The 14,892-nt window shown below is 33.9% G+C and overlaps 2 protein-coding genes across 9 annotated transcripts in view; one reads left to right on the top strand and one right to left on the bottom strand.

Moving 5' to 3' along the window:
* The window catches only part of RYR3 (ryanodine receptor 3), a 195,176-nt gene that overhangs the window by 165,322 nt on the left and 14,962 nt on the right, over positions 1-14,892 (top strand). For all 8 annotated transcript variants that reach the window (XM_052695427.1, XM_052695433.1, XM_052695432.1 and 5 more), the window contains 16 exons: positions 169-222; positions 513-612; positions 854-933; positions 1,193-1,269; positions 2,821-2,894; positions 3,130-3,147; positions 3,641-3,721; positions 4,141-4,229; positions 4,624-4,752; positions 5,176-5,280; positions 6,422-6,503; positions 6,818-8,136; positions 11,273-11,331; positions 11,752-11,920; positions 12,538-12,624; positions 13,363-13,560. In XM_052695427.1, coding sequence (XP_052551387.1) covers positions 169-222; positions 513-612; positions 854-933; positions 1,193-1,269; positions 2,821-2,894; positions 3,130-3,147; positions 3,641-3,721; positions 4,141-4,229; positions 4,624-4,752; positions 5,176-5,280; positions 6,422-6,503; positions 6,818-8,136; positions 11,273-11,331; positions 11,752-11,920; positions 12,538-12,624; positions 13,363-13,560 — 2,721 coding nt within the window. The remainder of the gene's footprint in view (positions 1-168; positions 223-512; positions 613-853; positions 934-1,192; positions 1,270-2,820; positions 2,895-3,129; positions 3,148-3,640; positions 3,722-4,140; positions 4,230-4,623; positions 4,753-5,175; positions 5,281-6,421; positions 6,504-6,817; positions 8,137-11,272; positions 11,332-11,751; positions 11,921-12,537; positions 12,625-13,362; positions 13,561-14,892) is intronic.
* Positions 12,952-14,892, bottom strand: part of AVEN (apoptosis and caspase activation inhibitor) — a 103,628-nt gene continuing 101,687 nt past the window's right edge. The window contains exon 8 of the mRNA XM_052695437.1: positions 12,952-14,599. The gene's annotated coding sequence lies outside the window, so the exon portion shown is untranslated. The remainder of the gene's footprint in view (positions 14,600-14,892) is intronic.

Below are 14,892 nucleotides of genomic sequence, written 5' to 3'. Positions count from 1 at the left end.
CACAAATATGTGAGGATTACAGGGGTCTAAAATCTAACTGGATTTAGTTACTGCTTCAAAAAAACTCTTGTAATGTTTTTCTTTCTATAATACAAATACTGTTATAGAAATAGCTATCATATTTCATACTAAGCAAAAGTTTGTGATTTTTGTTTCTAACATTAAAAGAGCTGTCAGGAAGAAGAAGAGGAGGAGGAGGAAGACAAAGAGAAGACATTTGAGGTGAGAGTTCAAATCTTATTTCTTTAAGACACTTGAGGTGAGAGTTTAAATCTTATTTGTTTCTGCTTGTCTAAATCAGAAGAGAGCATTTTAAATATAAGCACAAGAATAAATAAAAGGATAACACAGTGTATATTGAGAAGCTTTACTAGGTTATTCATGTAGAAGAAAGGCATGTAAAGGCAAATAGCCTTCAGCATCTTCAGGTTTTTCATTTGTACGTGTTGTTTGAATGAGTTCCAGTCTGTATCTTTTTTTTCTTTTTTTTTTTTTTTTTCCTCCAAACTTAGGAGAAAGAAATGGAAAAGCAGAGAACTCTTTATCAGCAAGCTCGCCTACATGATCGTGGAGCTGCTGAGATGGTCCTTCAGATGATCAGTGCAAGCAAAGGTAATGTTCAGAGGAGAACTGAAGTACATATTATCATGTATAATGCTATACATATGCATATGCATAATGACATAACACATTATCATATGCAACTTTTTATGTCATCTCTGATTTGTACATGATACATCACGCAGCAAAATAAATGTGAATAGGGACTACGTTAGGTAAAACTTCTGAACTGTCTTTCTGACTGCCTAGTTTATAATTACAAATTTTATCAGCAGTACCCTTATTTTGACAGGTCATACAGGACCCATGGTTGTTGAAACACTAAAACTTGGTATTGCTATTCTAAATGGTGGGAATACGATAGTTCAACAGGTAATGCTTTTCTAACTATTGAATCTTGCTTGTGTAAAGGAAACTAGTTTTATTTTTATTGTTGTTAATTTAATTTTAGGCTAAACAATGAAAATATATTGGAATACATGCAGTATTTGTATTGGAGTATTTGGTCCAATAACAGTGACATTATTCCTTACTAGTGACCTGCTAGTTCTGAATGGTAATTTAGGGCATTTTTAATTTACATAACTTTAATCTAGACTTTTTTCCCCAAATGTGTGTTTGTGTACTCTAGAAAATGCTAGACTACTTGAAGGAGAAAAAGGATGCTGGATTCTTTCAAAGTCTTTCTGGTTTGATGCAGTCCTGCAGGTAAAAGCAAAGATCATGTTATTACAGCTTCTCTTTTATTGAGATTGATGGTCTGGTGCAGATGGCTTTTTTAGATGTAAATTACACAACTCACAGATTCTAGAACTCTGCTTTTTAATGAAACTATTTGTGAATCAGAGGAATGCTGTGTTAACATCTTAAAGTATTTTTCCAACTCAGAAAATAAAGCATAGTCTACGTATGCATTTGAAGCATTAGTTTGGAGAGGCAGAAAAGCAAAAAGTAACAGCTCCTTTACTGGTCCCAGATCCTTCAAGATTTCTGGATGGTTCTAAGGATGGAGAAAAGCCATCACTGAAGGATAGACAGGCCACTGGAGCTTTATTAAGCTATCAGTTTCTGGACCTCTCTGACATGTCACATAATCTATTCACCTGAATCCTCTGCATATGTATCAAGCTTGTTAGAGGTGGCATGTGGCCAGTGAGACCATCCATGGTAGTCCATTCACTTGACAAACCAGAACGTCCAATTAGTTAAGGTAAAAGACTCTCCTAAAGAAGGTGGAAAATTGTTGGTGTATCTCATTGCTCTTACGGTAGACAAACTCCTTTCCTCAGCCATTTAGAGCAACAGAAAGGTTATGAAACAGCAGACTGAATGACAAGTGGAGAAGATATCACAGAAAAGGAAAAACTGTGGAAGGAACGATGACCTGCACTGCAGAAGTTATTATTTAACAGTTGCAGCCTAATTAAATAACATATACTGTCTTTTTTCACATTTATGTAAAACAATTTAGCAAGTACTTTCTGAAACAGGACTTGCGGTGAATATATGAACAACTGTGTACGCATGCTGTGCAGGACTTGATTTAAAACGTTATTGATAAAATGATTTGAGCACAGAGGAGAGATATCATAAAATTATATCTGAACTGTTTGAGTGAAAGTATTCAGACTTAGAAAAATTATCATCTGATATTTCAGATGCCAAGCTGTGGCAAAGTAGTACAAAGGCATAGATTTCTGTGTATTTTGACCCTAGTAGGTACAGATCTCTAATTATATATCTATATAGATATCTATCTACAAATATATTTTTGGAAAATGGAATCAAACATTCTACTTTTGTCTGAAAAATAATGTAATAATGTATAAGATAGAGAACAACAGTGTAGTAGTAGTGAAATTCAGTGGAAAACAGCATAACTGAAAAGCAATTGCAGTGATGTTCTTTTGGCAAACAGGTTTAAGTTAATATAGAGAGTAATTTCAGATTTCTTTTCACTTACATGTGAAACCATGACTGATGTTACTGGAAGAGAAGTTAGATGTAGAGATGTACTGGAAGAGTAGTCAGACCTGATCTGAGACTCATTATTTTACAGAAATGGACACTGGAGCCTTATTTTCATCCCAAGCACTTTGATTTAATACTTATATTAAGTGCTGTGATAGTGCATGTTGCAGCAGGTCAAGCTAGTTATTGAAGTGCAGTTATTGAAGGCTTCCAGAAATTTCTTAGAAGATAATTATCCATTGTTCACTGCAGCACTTTCTCATTATTATTATTTTTTTTTTATATAAGTGTTCTTGACTTGAATGCGTTTGAGAGACAAAATAAAGCAGAAGGCCTGGGAATGGTTACTGAAGAAGGAACTCGTAAGTACAATGAAACTGATTCCAGTAGCACTTAAAATATTTGAGCTTCCTTCTTTAAATAGAACTTATTAAACTTGGCTTGAGCTTTCTGTTGTTAAACTGAATATAAATAACTGTAGGTTGTTAAACTGAGTATTTTTTACATGTATGAAATCTTTAGCAATAATTTTGATGACAAAAATGTAACTTCCAATATTCTCATCTTGTATTTTTGTTATTTTTCTTCAATCCACAGTCATCGTACGTGAGCGTGGTATGTTTGGGTACAGTTTTCAATACTATTGTTCCGAAAGTCTGTTGCAAATGCAGAAAGAAATCTCTAACTGCATCTTCTCAGACATCTTCAGATTTAGCGTTATGGTCTGCAGCAAGTTGTGTGTTCAGCTTGGAAAAAGTTTGATGCTTATTAATGAAATGTCGTTCATATTTAAGGCACAATTTTATTCATAACTAACCATTTGCTTATTAGATATATAATGTGTAGTTTGTTTGTTGTCTTAATTTTTTTTATTTTTATTTTTTTTTAACCACGGATGCATTGGAGTGCTAAATGCTTTGGCTTGGCTTTTGGACCCCATTTTTCTTTTCATTATTATCAGCCTGTTTCTTTAAATTGCCTTAAAGCAGCATTTATAGTACTGTATTTTTAGCAAGAATCTTCAGTTCTGAAGGATGCTGTAAGACTGTGTTCTGCATATTTAATAATGGAAGCTGTCACGTAATCATTGTATTTATATATTTTAAAGGTGAAAAAGTGTTGCAGCATGATGAATTCACTCGAGATCTATTTAGATTTTTACAACTGCTCTGTGAAGGGCATAACAATGGTAAGCAAGAAGACTTAATTTTGGGGAAAAAAATGATGAGAGCAAATGATAACTCTACGCTTAAACATAACTGACTATAACTCATTCTAAGATTTTTTTTTTTCCTGATTTAGTATTCTGGGGGAAAGTGACACACCAAAAATGTTAATTGTGGATGTTAATTAGAATTTGTAAGTCTTAATGTAGTTTCAGATTTTATGCAGATCATTAATACCAAAACCTCTTACAAAGACAGACATATGGTTAACAGTTATGTGAGTGTAGTGGCATACAGTAGTTCAATATCCAGCACAGATAATGAGCATCCTTACCCAGCAAGGTACTGAAAAAGAGTATCTTCTCTATGAATATATAAAAACAATCTTGTATTTTTCTTTCTTGTCCATACTAACTAAGCACAAATGCCTTATTTACTTCAGATTTTCAAAATTACCTACGTACTCAGATGGGCAACACCACAACAGTGAATATTATCATTAGTACGGTTGACTACCTCTTGCGTCTTCAGGTGAGGAAAAAATCAGAAGAAAATGAAACGTAACATAATTTTCTTTCCTTCATTTTGATAAGTTCACATTTTGATGGAATCAAAGATGAGGTTCCTCTTTTCTATCCGGGATATAACAAAAATAATAAAAAATAAAAAGAATTGAATTTAATTTATTTTGTCTTCCTTTTTAAGATAGATGACTTTTCAGAATTCTTCATGAAACCACATTTTTGTTAATTTCATTGTTTACTTCTGTAGACAGCATAGTTAGATAAAAACATAAGAACCTGTTGTCATGAGAAACAGATTAACTGAACGTCAAGTGATTCAACTTCTGGTGATAAGCATGCAGACAGTAAAAACTGCTTTCAAAATCCTAAACTAGAAAATGTAACACTGTGCTTTTTCTTAGGAATCAATCAGTGACTTCTATTGGTACTATTCAGGAAAAGAGGTTATTGATGAATCAGGACAACGTAACTTCTCTAAAGCTTTGGCTGTCACCAAACAAATATTCAATTCCCTTACCGAATATATACAGGTAAATGAAAGGTTTTGTCCAAGATATTAACAATGAAGTTCAGTAATTACATGATCTGATCATGTAATGTTGCAAGTTTGTAAACATTTGGCTTTATTTTTCTTATTTTTGACAGTTAGATTGAATCACTGGCCCAGTGAAAAGTTAATATTAAAATAATGGCTTCATATTTGACATGATGAAATCTCTTTTTTTACATGGTACATACCAAAGAAATTGTAAGAAACTTTCTTGTGTAGCTTCATGGAAGCCTGACATTTGTTTGCTGTTTTGTTGTTGGGTTTTGTTTGTTTGTTTGTTTTGTATTTTTGTTTTTTTTTAATTTGTTTGTTTTTATTTTTTCAGGTACAAGCCTTAGGAAGGTGAAGCGTTACTTTGATTTTATATAAGTAAAAAATGTTTTTCTTACTTCTAACTTTTCAGGGACCTTGCATCGGTAACCAACAGAGTCTGGCTCATAGTAGGCTGTGGGATGCAGTTGTTGGATTTCTTCACGTATTTGCCAACATGCAGATGAAACTTTCACAGGTATTTGCAAGAGCTAAGTGATGCTTCTTTGTATCTGGTTATAAATTACAGTCAAGTGAACAGTGAAAGCTGTGAATAAACTAACATACTGGCTCTTGTTGACTGCATGGGTAATTGCCATGTAAAGGTACAACACTGAATCTTCCAACAAACATCTTCATACCACTCCTTTTATCTGCCAGTCATTGCTGTGCACATATCTTTTCTTACACAAGATCACTCCTTTCAACTCATTTACGCCTTTCTGTTAGTGACTGCGGCAATTTAGTCCCTCCCTCCTTGTTGTCAAAACCTAACGATCTGTTACATCTGAAGCACCATTAAAAGCATGGTTTCTATGCTACAGATAGAGAGGGCAAGAGAAAAGCTGGAAAGGATTGGAAGAGGGAGGGAATGCGACAGTGAGTCACCTTGTCCAGTTAATTCACCACATCCACTGGACAAGAGGACTACAAACGGTGTTCATTTCACTGTGCATGGCTTCAGCGCATGCCTCAGTTTCAGTCCCGTACACTCGCTGAGTGAAATGCTGCAGAGTCATTTCCCCCCTATATTCATGTCTTTGCTACCCTCTGACTTGCTCAGACAAAACGGAAGTTTTTTTGTTTTTTTTTTTTTTTGTTTTTGTTTTTTTTTTAGTATAAAAGTATATCACAATTCCCTGGACACATAAATGTTAGTCATGAAATAGTATTAGTTTTGTCAAATTCTGTGCTGTATTTTCTAAACCTGCTAAAGTACTAATTCTATTTTAAGTGGCAGTACATGATGTCACTACATATTCCCTGTGAAATGAAAAAGGATGTTTTCATTCTGAGAATACTGACTGATATTTGGAGTACCAGCTTTGTGAGTTTCTACTGTCCCTCATCTGCACTTCACTATTTCATAATGCTTTATTAAAGCTTTATGGTAATAATACCTTTGCTGCAGTAACTTACCATGCTATTGTTATAAGACCTTTGATAGTAATCATAATAATTACAAGGAAATTTTGCTGAATAATGTGAACTAACTTCAAATGACTGTCCTGCATATTGTTTTACTCCGAATGTATCCCATATAAATACGAAGAAAAAACAACCCTATACTCTGTACTGTTTCATTTGCTTTTTTTTGTTTGTTCTATTTCTTAATACAGGACTCTGCTCAGATTGAACTGCTTAAAGAGCTTCTAGATCTGCTAAAGGATATGGTTGTGATGTTGTTGTCATTACTTGAAGGTTCGAGCCATTTCTCTTTTTATGATTCAGTATTATTGTATCAGCTTTATAATGTAAAGTCCAAGTATTATGGTAAACTTTATTTACTTCTGATAGTATATAATGCCAGGATGAAATCGACTTTATATTTATTTAACAATTAGTCTGAAATATGAATATCCATGAAAAAAGAGGTCTTCTGCAGACAAGCAGGTTGGAAAAAAAATTATGAAATACAGAAATGGAGGTTTTGGTTCAGTTCTCAGTGTGAATATGAAGTTCCTTTATTTAAAATACAGAGACATCAAATAACTCATTGTTTTAACACTACTTAGGTAACGTTGTAAATGGAACGATTGGAAAACAAATGGTTGATACGCTTGTAGAATCATCTAGCAACGTAGAATTGATCTTGAAGTTTTTTGACATGTTTCTCAAATTAAAAGATTTAACTAACTCGGATGCTTTCAAAGAGCATGATCCAGATGGTAAGGGCATCATTTCAAAGAAGGATTTCCAGAAGTCAATGGAGGCTCAAAAACAATATATACAATCAGAGATTGAATTCCTGCTGTCATGTACAGAAGCTGATGAAAATGATATGTTCAACTACGTTGATTTTGTAGAAAGATTCCATGAACCAGCCAAAGATATTGGCTTTAATGTAGCAGTTTTGCTAACAAACCTTTCAGAGCATATGCCTAATGACTCACGCCTTCAGAGCTTACTTGAACCTGCAGAAAGTGTTCTTAATTACTTTGAACCATACCTTGGCCGTATTGAAATAATGGGTGGAGCCAAGAAAATAGAAAGAGTTTACTTTGAAATCAGTGAATCCAGTAGAATGCAGTGGGAGAAGCCACAGGTGAAGGAATCCAAAAGGCAATTCATATTTGATGTTGTAAATGAAGGTGGAGAGCAAGAAAAAATGGAGCTCTTCGTGAATTTCTGTGAAGACACAATCTTTGAAATGCAGTTAGCATCCCAAATCTCTGAGACTGATTCAGCTGAGAGACCTGAGGAAGAGGAAGAAGAGCCTTGCTACGTTGTGGATATCGGAGATGATGAGGAAGAAAAGTCCCTGGAATCTCCTTCAGCTTTTGCAATGGCCTGTACTGCAGTCAAGAAGAACGTAGCCAACTTTTTAAAAATGGTTACTGTGAAGAACCTAAGGAAACAGTACAGGAAAGTCAGAAAGATGACACTAAAAGACATGGTGAAAGTGTTTTTCTCTTTTTTCTGGATCCTATTTGTAGGGGTGTTCCAACTGTTCTTTAGTATAGTGTGGGGAATTTTCCAGATTCTTTGGAGCACTGTATTTGGGGGTGGACTGGTTGAAGGAGCCAAAAACATTAAAGTTACTAAAATACTAGGGGACATGCCTGATCCAACGCAGTTTGGAATCCATGATGATGTCACAGAAACAGAAAAAACTGAAGGTGCTGAGCATGGCATTAGAGATGAACTTGTGCAGTTCGTAAAGGGTGAAAAGGGAGAAACTGACATAATTTCAGATATTTTTGGCATTCCTACTAAGAAAGAAGGTGGCTCAAAACATGGTCATGATGCTGGACTTGGAGATATTGCAGAAATACTCGGTTCTGATATCCAGTCTTCTCTGGAAAACAGTGTTCGTAAGAAAAAAGGATTACAGGTATGTGAAGGAGATTTTGTATTTCTTTCCAGGAAATACTAATATATCTATATTACTGGCTTTTCTAGTCGCAACTGAATTATTTGCAAACTAACTGACTGAGGTTATGGATGAGAAGATATTTTATAATCTCTGCTCTTAAAGCAAAGAATATTCACGTGTTATTGTTTGTTCTGCATGCTCATCTTTTTTATACTATAGTATACTTCAGTTACCTTTTAATTTACTTTCTCAATAATAATGGTATAATTATACAATATATAATTATAATAATATAGTATATGATACCATAATATATAATTATCTTCTTTCTTTTACATTGTGTAGTAGTCATACACTACTCATATACAATAAAATAGCCTTTTTCCTGTTATTTGAAGTAATTTTCCTTGAATTTACTTTTACTTTAGTGTTTATTGTGTTTTCATACTTTTTTTTATTGCTTATTAAGAGTTTATTCTGTTCCTCTGCTGAGATGAATATGTTTTATAATCCTATTTAAACATGGACCTGAGCTAAACATCAAAACCCAAATGCTTTTGTCAGATTAGGAGGGATGTTTATATTTCAGATTTGTTTCTAATTGTTATTGAAATTTTTCTTTCTTCTGATTGGATTTAACCCACCTATTTATAGTATGCTTTCCAGAAATATCCAAGAACCTTCATTATACAACTTTTTAGTTCATTATTCCCTCTTCATTCAAATGTTTTCATCCAAGATTTAATTTCTTATTTATTTATTCATTCATTCATTTTAATATGTATACTAAAAATGTTACTTTTAACTTAAGGACTTTAGGTCAGAGTAAATAGTTTTAAATTTTCTTCAATCAATATTTATTTTCTTTGATTTGTACATTTCTCCCAGATTTCTTTGTAAGTATTGATAAAATGGTCCGTTGTTTATTGAGATACTCTCAGTTATCAATGTGACTTCAGTTATCCAACTTAGCTGCCTTTCACATTAATGTTATTTAGTGAACTCTACCAAATTACTTTTTGAACAATCTATATTACAATAAATTTCTATTCACATTGTGCATATGGAAAGTTTAAGTAGTCTAGTTAGAGCAATAACAATATTACATAAATATTGACTAAAACTCAGAAAAGAAACAGCAATGCAAAAATCAGGAATTCCCATCAGAATGTCTTGCACAACCATTCACAATAATAAAAGATACACAAATGGATAGAAACAAAAATCTGTGTCTGTATACTCAAAGAAAAAAAACAACAAAACAGTTGTGTAGCAATTAATGGCATTACCATCTAGCTAGAAAAACTATAAAATAACTTACGGAATTGTGTGATCATGGTGAAGATAAATAGGAGTTAGGTTTCACATAAAAGTTTGATTAGCCTGTGCTAAGAGTCACATAGGTTCACAAATATGGAAATACTTGAAGAGTAAGCTAAGACTGCAGATAAATCTTGCTACTTGTGGCAATGAAATCAAGATCTAACTGAGAAGTTAGAAGAACCTTAAAATAGTAGATGCGAGTCAGTGAAATAGTGCATAAGAGAGAAAAAAAATCTGATTTTGTATGTAAAATTATGGATTTTGACATTATCATAACTACTCAGTAGGAAATCTTGGAACTAAATTACAGTTCTACAGAAATATCATATCAATGAAATCATCAATTAACACATGTCAAAGAAGCAAACTGAAGTTCTGCATTATCAAGAAAAGAATTGAAGGATTTATAACACAGAGCACTGTTATGCCAAGTGTACCCAAGATAAACCAGCACCTTGCAAAATGGAGTCTCCCATTTCAACAAGAATATGTTGGACTGAAATAGATTCTGGGAAATTGAAAAAATTATCACAGTTATGGAACAAATCTTGTGTATGCAATCAAGTAGGCTAAGGCTCTTCAGCCTGAAAAGAAGACAACTGAGAGAGCATATGATAGAGGGATAGAGAGGATTTATTCATTCTTTCTCCACCCTACCCCCTTGGAAGAATCAGGAGCAAACAAATGATCCCAGAATTATCCTTCATCAGCTTGAGAACTTCAGGAAACCTCGTTGGGGGGAAGAGTTATATATGCTTGCATTGCATGTACTTAGATGAGGTTCCATAAGAGAATTGAAATGAGCAAGGCAAGATCTATTTAGTAAATTCTTTCACTACATCTGTACAAGAGCAGATGACCAGTGATGAAAAAGTTTAGGTAATGTAATTATGCAAAAGAATGAGAAACGTACAGTTCAGCAGTAGGCAACTAAGCATTTTGAAAGAATACAGAAAAGGGTAAGAGCTAAGGCAGCTTTTTACAAAAATGTATGGTAATAAATTTACACAATTTAGATTCTTTTCATAAATATAGATCCTGAATCTCAGCCTTTTCAGTGAAGCTTAGATACTTGAACTGCTTTTGAAATGAACTTACTTTGGTCTGGCAACACTGAGTGTAAGGATGTTTGAAATTTGGGCCCTAGTTTCTCTCTTGCAGTTAACAAAATTGTAAAATTGTGCATTGGTTTTTCCTTATGTGAAGAGGCTGTTTAAAACATATGCTTAAATGATTGTGAGATGTGCCAGTAAAATTTTAGTGGATCATCTATCCAACTAATACAAATAGTTTGAGAAGATACACTGCATACATAAAAGTAGTTTAGGTTTTTGTCAGATTCTAGTTGCATCAGTTGATTTTGACAAAGTAATTGAGTTTTGCAATGCCTAAAAATTACACAGGTCTTTTTCAGATTTTTGATGCTGTCACTGACACAGTACATTATTCTTCATTTTGTACTTGGAAAGAGGCAAACTGATTTTTTGCACAACCAGTAGCTGCACTGAGTCTTTGTGAGTGAATTTTATATTTCAGGGTATAGTCTGGATGTTGTTACTTACCTTCATCATCTGATAAGAGTGAGTAATTAGGTTGTTCAGTTATCTGTACTAGTTACAGTATTGATAACACTGTTTAAAAAATTTATCAAAAGAAGATATAAAGCATTCACAGCTAAAAGTCTTGTCTGAACTGTCAAAATGAAATCGAAGTCTTTACAAGAGTAAACTGTTATAAAAGATGCAGTGTGGTAATTATTTCTTAGAAAACAGTCAATGTTATCAAAAATTTATGTGAAAGGGTTCATTTTGACAGTTAATGTTTTTCACAGACATCTGAAACTGCAAAAGAAGCTGAAGCAGAAAGAAAAGTGGAAGCTGAGAAGGCAGAGTGAGTTATCTTTACACAATTCCTCTTTAAATCCTTGCTACTTCCTAATATTAGATAACTTTGCCATAACGAATCTAAGCAATATTTTGAATAGCGGAGCAGTCTCTAAGAGGTAGCAGTACATCCCAGTGGATAACAAAATTCTAACACAAACTTTTAGGCAGAGTTTGACAATTCTGCACATATAAGTTCATGGTCATTGTCTTTAAAAAAACAAACAAACAAAAAAATCGTTTAAGAAATGAGCAGCAGTCCTGAAGAAAAGTCTGCAGCTTGTCAATACTACAAGACAATAACGTGTAGCAGTTTCAAAACTAATTTGCATTTAAAACCAAACGTTCTGAATTCGGATTCCTTCTAAATTAATGCGTTTATAGCGCAGAAGTTCATCAGGGCTTACTTAGCTGATCTTTCTTCTAGCATGGAAGATGTTGAGAAACAGGATAAAGCAAAGGAAGAACAGTCTGAGCAGCCAGAAGAGGGAAAAACAAAGAAAAAGAAGCGAAGGCATGGACAAAAAATTGAGAAACCTGTGGCTGTTATGGCTAATTTCTTCAAAGCTTTGGAAATATATCAAACAAAAATGCTTGTAAGTTTTTTCTTAAATTCTATTCAACATTTATTCATATAATAGAATGTTCAATTGAAATCTAAGGGAGAAACTATAACAGAAACATAGGCCTAAGTTTTCGAAAGACTGTCTGTATTGATTTACTTCTCATTTTTTGTAATACTTTGTAGAATTATATACATAGCAAGAATATATATGTGTGTGCTTAACAGGACAGATTAGGTAACCTCCTAAGCTCCTTTTTAGGAAGTCTCTTTTCTGTGATCTAGTTTCTAGAATCTTTTATTCTACTTTCTTGAACAGGGAGTGCCCATAGTTCTACAGCACCTTATTTGTTCTTACAAATATCAAATTAAGAACTCTGAAAACTTCCCATGTAGTTTATTCCAGCACTTCTCTTGAAGATTTCCTCCTATACAGTTTCTATTTGTCTTCTTATTGCAATTCTATGCCCATTATTTTACCATTAAATGGGAGAACAGACTGCCAAGAAATGCACTGCTTATTTTAACTGGCATATGAGGGCAGCACAATTATGTATTTACATTCTTAGAAACCTTAATGCTTACCTTTCTCATTTTGATGTTATCTGAAGACTATCACTAATTTGTTGTGTTTTTCCACTTTATTTACAGCACTACCTGGCAAGGAACTTTTATAACTTACGGTTTCTTGCTCTATTTGTTGCATTTGCCATCAACTTTATTCTGCTATTTTACAAGGTAAGCTTTTACATTATTCTTTAAATGTTTTCAGTTACTTCCAGAGGAGTATTTAATGTTGGCTTTAGGGCTGTTTTAATACAGCAAGTATTACAGTCCTTTCAAACACAAACTAAATGCATTTAGCTATGAAGAAGTTAAAATAATATCTTAAGCTTCATATCTAAAATTTGTGATGTGAAACTTATTTTGGTTTTACTTCACTTGGGATGAATGAAAAGACAAGCTGAATTTGTGTTTCTAGGCATTTTTTATTTATTTGCCTAAGTCTGTTTATGTTTCCTTTGTTTATTTTGACACTGGAAATTTAAAATCCAACTAAAGTAATTCTTTTTTTAAATCTCATTTGTTCTAAGGATACAGAGAGGCTTAACTATAATCAGCTATTACATTTTCCCATTTTCTAAGAAGTCCTACTGACTACAGTTATTTTTTTTCCCCCAGGAAATACTTTGTACATAATTTTAGAATCAGATATTGCCAGATAATTGCAAATTGTCATATACCTGTACTTGCTTTTCCTAGATTTTCTTTTCAGTGAAATGAGATTACATAGAGAATTCGGCTGTGAAAATGAATTGATGTTACTGTTCAAAGCTAATGGTCTTATCTACTAGCTTCACAAGGGCAGGCTTTAGATACATCAGTTATTAGGTAGAACTTAGGGATTTGTCAGTATGATAAAGGAAAAGCTTTTAAGTTTACTGTGTGTATTCAATGTGCTTAAATTTCTCTTAGGTGACAGAAGAGCCACTTGATGAAGTGGAAGAAGACTCTAATCTCTGGAACTCTTTTGAAGAAGAGGAAGAGGAGGAAGGAATGGTATTTTTTGTTTTGGAAGAAAGTACAGGTTACATGGCACCCACTCTCAGAGCACTGGCAGTTATTCATACTATCATCTCCTTTGTCTGTGTGATTGGATACTATTGCTTAAAGGCAAGTTCTGAATCTTATTACTAATCTACATTTGGTAAAGCATGTAGTCCCAAAGTGATTTTTGGAGCTGAGATTAAAATACCTGTTTTTTATCTACTTCTTTTCAAATTAATATGTAGATGCAACCAAAACCATTCTATGACACCAAGCTTTCCTCACATGCGAGGTCTGGCAGGGATAGAATTAACTTTTTACATATCACAGTGTGTGTTTGGATTTGAGTCTGAGACAATGTTGGTAGCATCCAACTTTTTGTTATTGCTGAGCAGCGCTTGTATTCTGTGAACATTCTGTCTTTGTTACCCACTCCATGTGACTCCCAGTGACTATGCTGGGAGTGAGCAGACACTGGGAGGAAGGCAGGAGAGCTAACCCAAACTGGCCAGGAAGCTGTTTTATACCATGTAATGTTTTGCACGATAAGAAAAGCTGGGCTTGGTAGAAGAACTTCTTTTCCAAGGTGGCTGTTGTTTAGCATTGATTTGCTTGTGGAAAGTGGGGAGTGGCTGCCTTTACATCACTTTGTTTTTCTTCTCTTTAAACTGTTTTTGACTGGAGACAAGTTTTCTTGCACTCTTACTGTTCCACTAGGAGTGGGGCACAGTGAGTAAGAAGCTGTGTGGGTACTTAGTTCTCACCTCGGTACCTATAGGTAATTTGAGTGTTACGAGGCAATAAGGCAATACTATAGCATTTAAACCATTCAGAGTTGAGAGTCCTTGGTTTTATGTTTAAATGGTAACCAATTTTTTGTCTACACTAATCAAACCCTTTGTTTGGGGGTAATGCCAAAGAATTAGCCTGGGAGAAGAAAGGCAGTAATACGTCTAGCAGTCTCTAATTTGAATTTTTGGGTGTAACCGCAAGCTTTCTTTATGTGAGGTTATGAAGAACATCAAATGAAACAAACTATTCTAGCTCACCAAGGCAATCCATCTTTCCTAGTTCCTTGTTCCTCTTCTTATTTTTGACTTGCTCATTTTGGAGTTCAAAGTCATACTGTGTTAACATTTCCACCGCAGAACAGCAGGACTGTCAGCTGTCAACAGAATTACAAAATCAAGATAGTGAATGCAGCGGTGTCTTGAATCTTGTTTTATGTTTTAATTTCATTATTTAGTATGAATACATATGTATATTATTCATGATATTCTAAGAGCTGCTAGGAAGAACTTGATTATCAGTAACAGAAATCAACACTATCACTGGCATGAGAACACCTCAGTCACATCTCCGATTGTTGTCTCTAGTTGTCAGAATTGTTTGGGTTTATATAGTAGTATAAAGAGTACGATGTAGATAGGCCATTACAGTTTCCAGCAATATGTAAAC

The sequence above is a fragment of the Tympanuchus pallidicinctus genome, unplaced genomic scaffold (genome assembly GCF_026119805.1).
Source record: "Tympanuchus pallidicinctus isolate F22 unplaced genomic scaffold, pur_lepc_1.0 scaffold3, whole genome shotgun sequence".
NCBI classification, from domain to species: Eukaryota; Metazoa; Chordata; class Aves; order Galliformes; family Phasianidae; genus Tympanuchus; species Tympanuchus pallidicinctus.
Note: the sequence above shows the minus strand (reverse complement) of the source record. Positions and strands in the feature narration are given on the sequence as shown.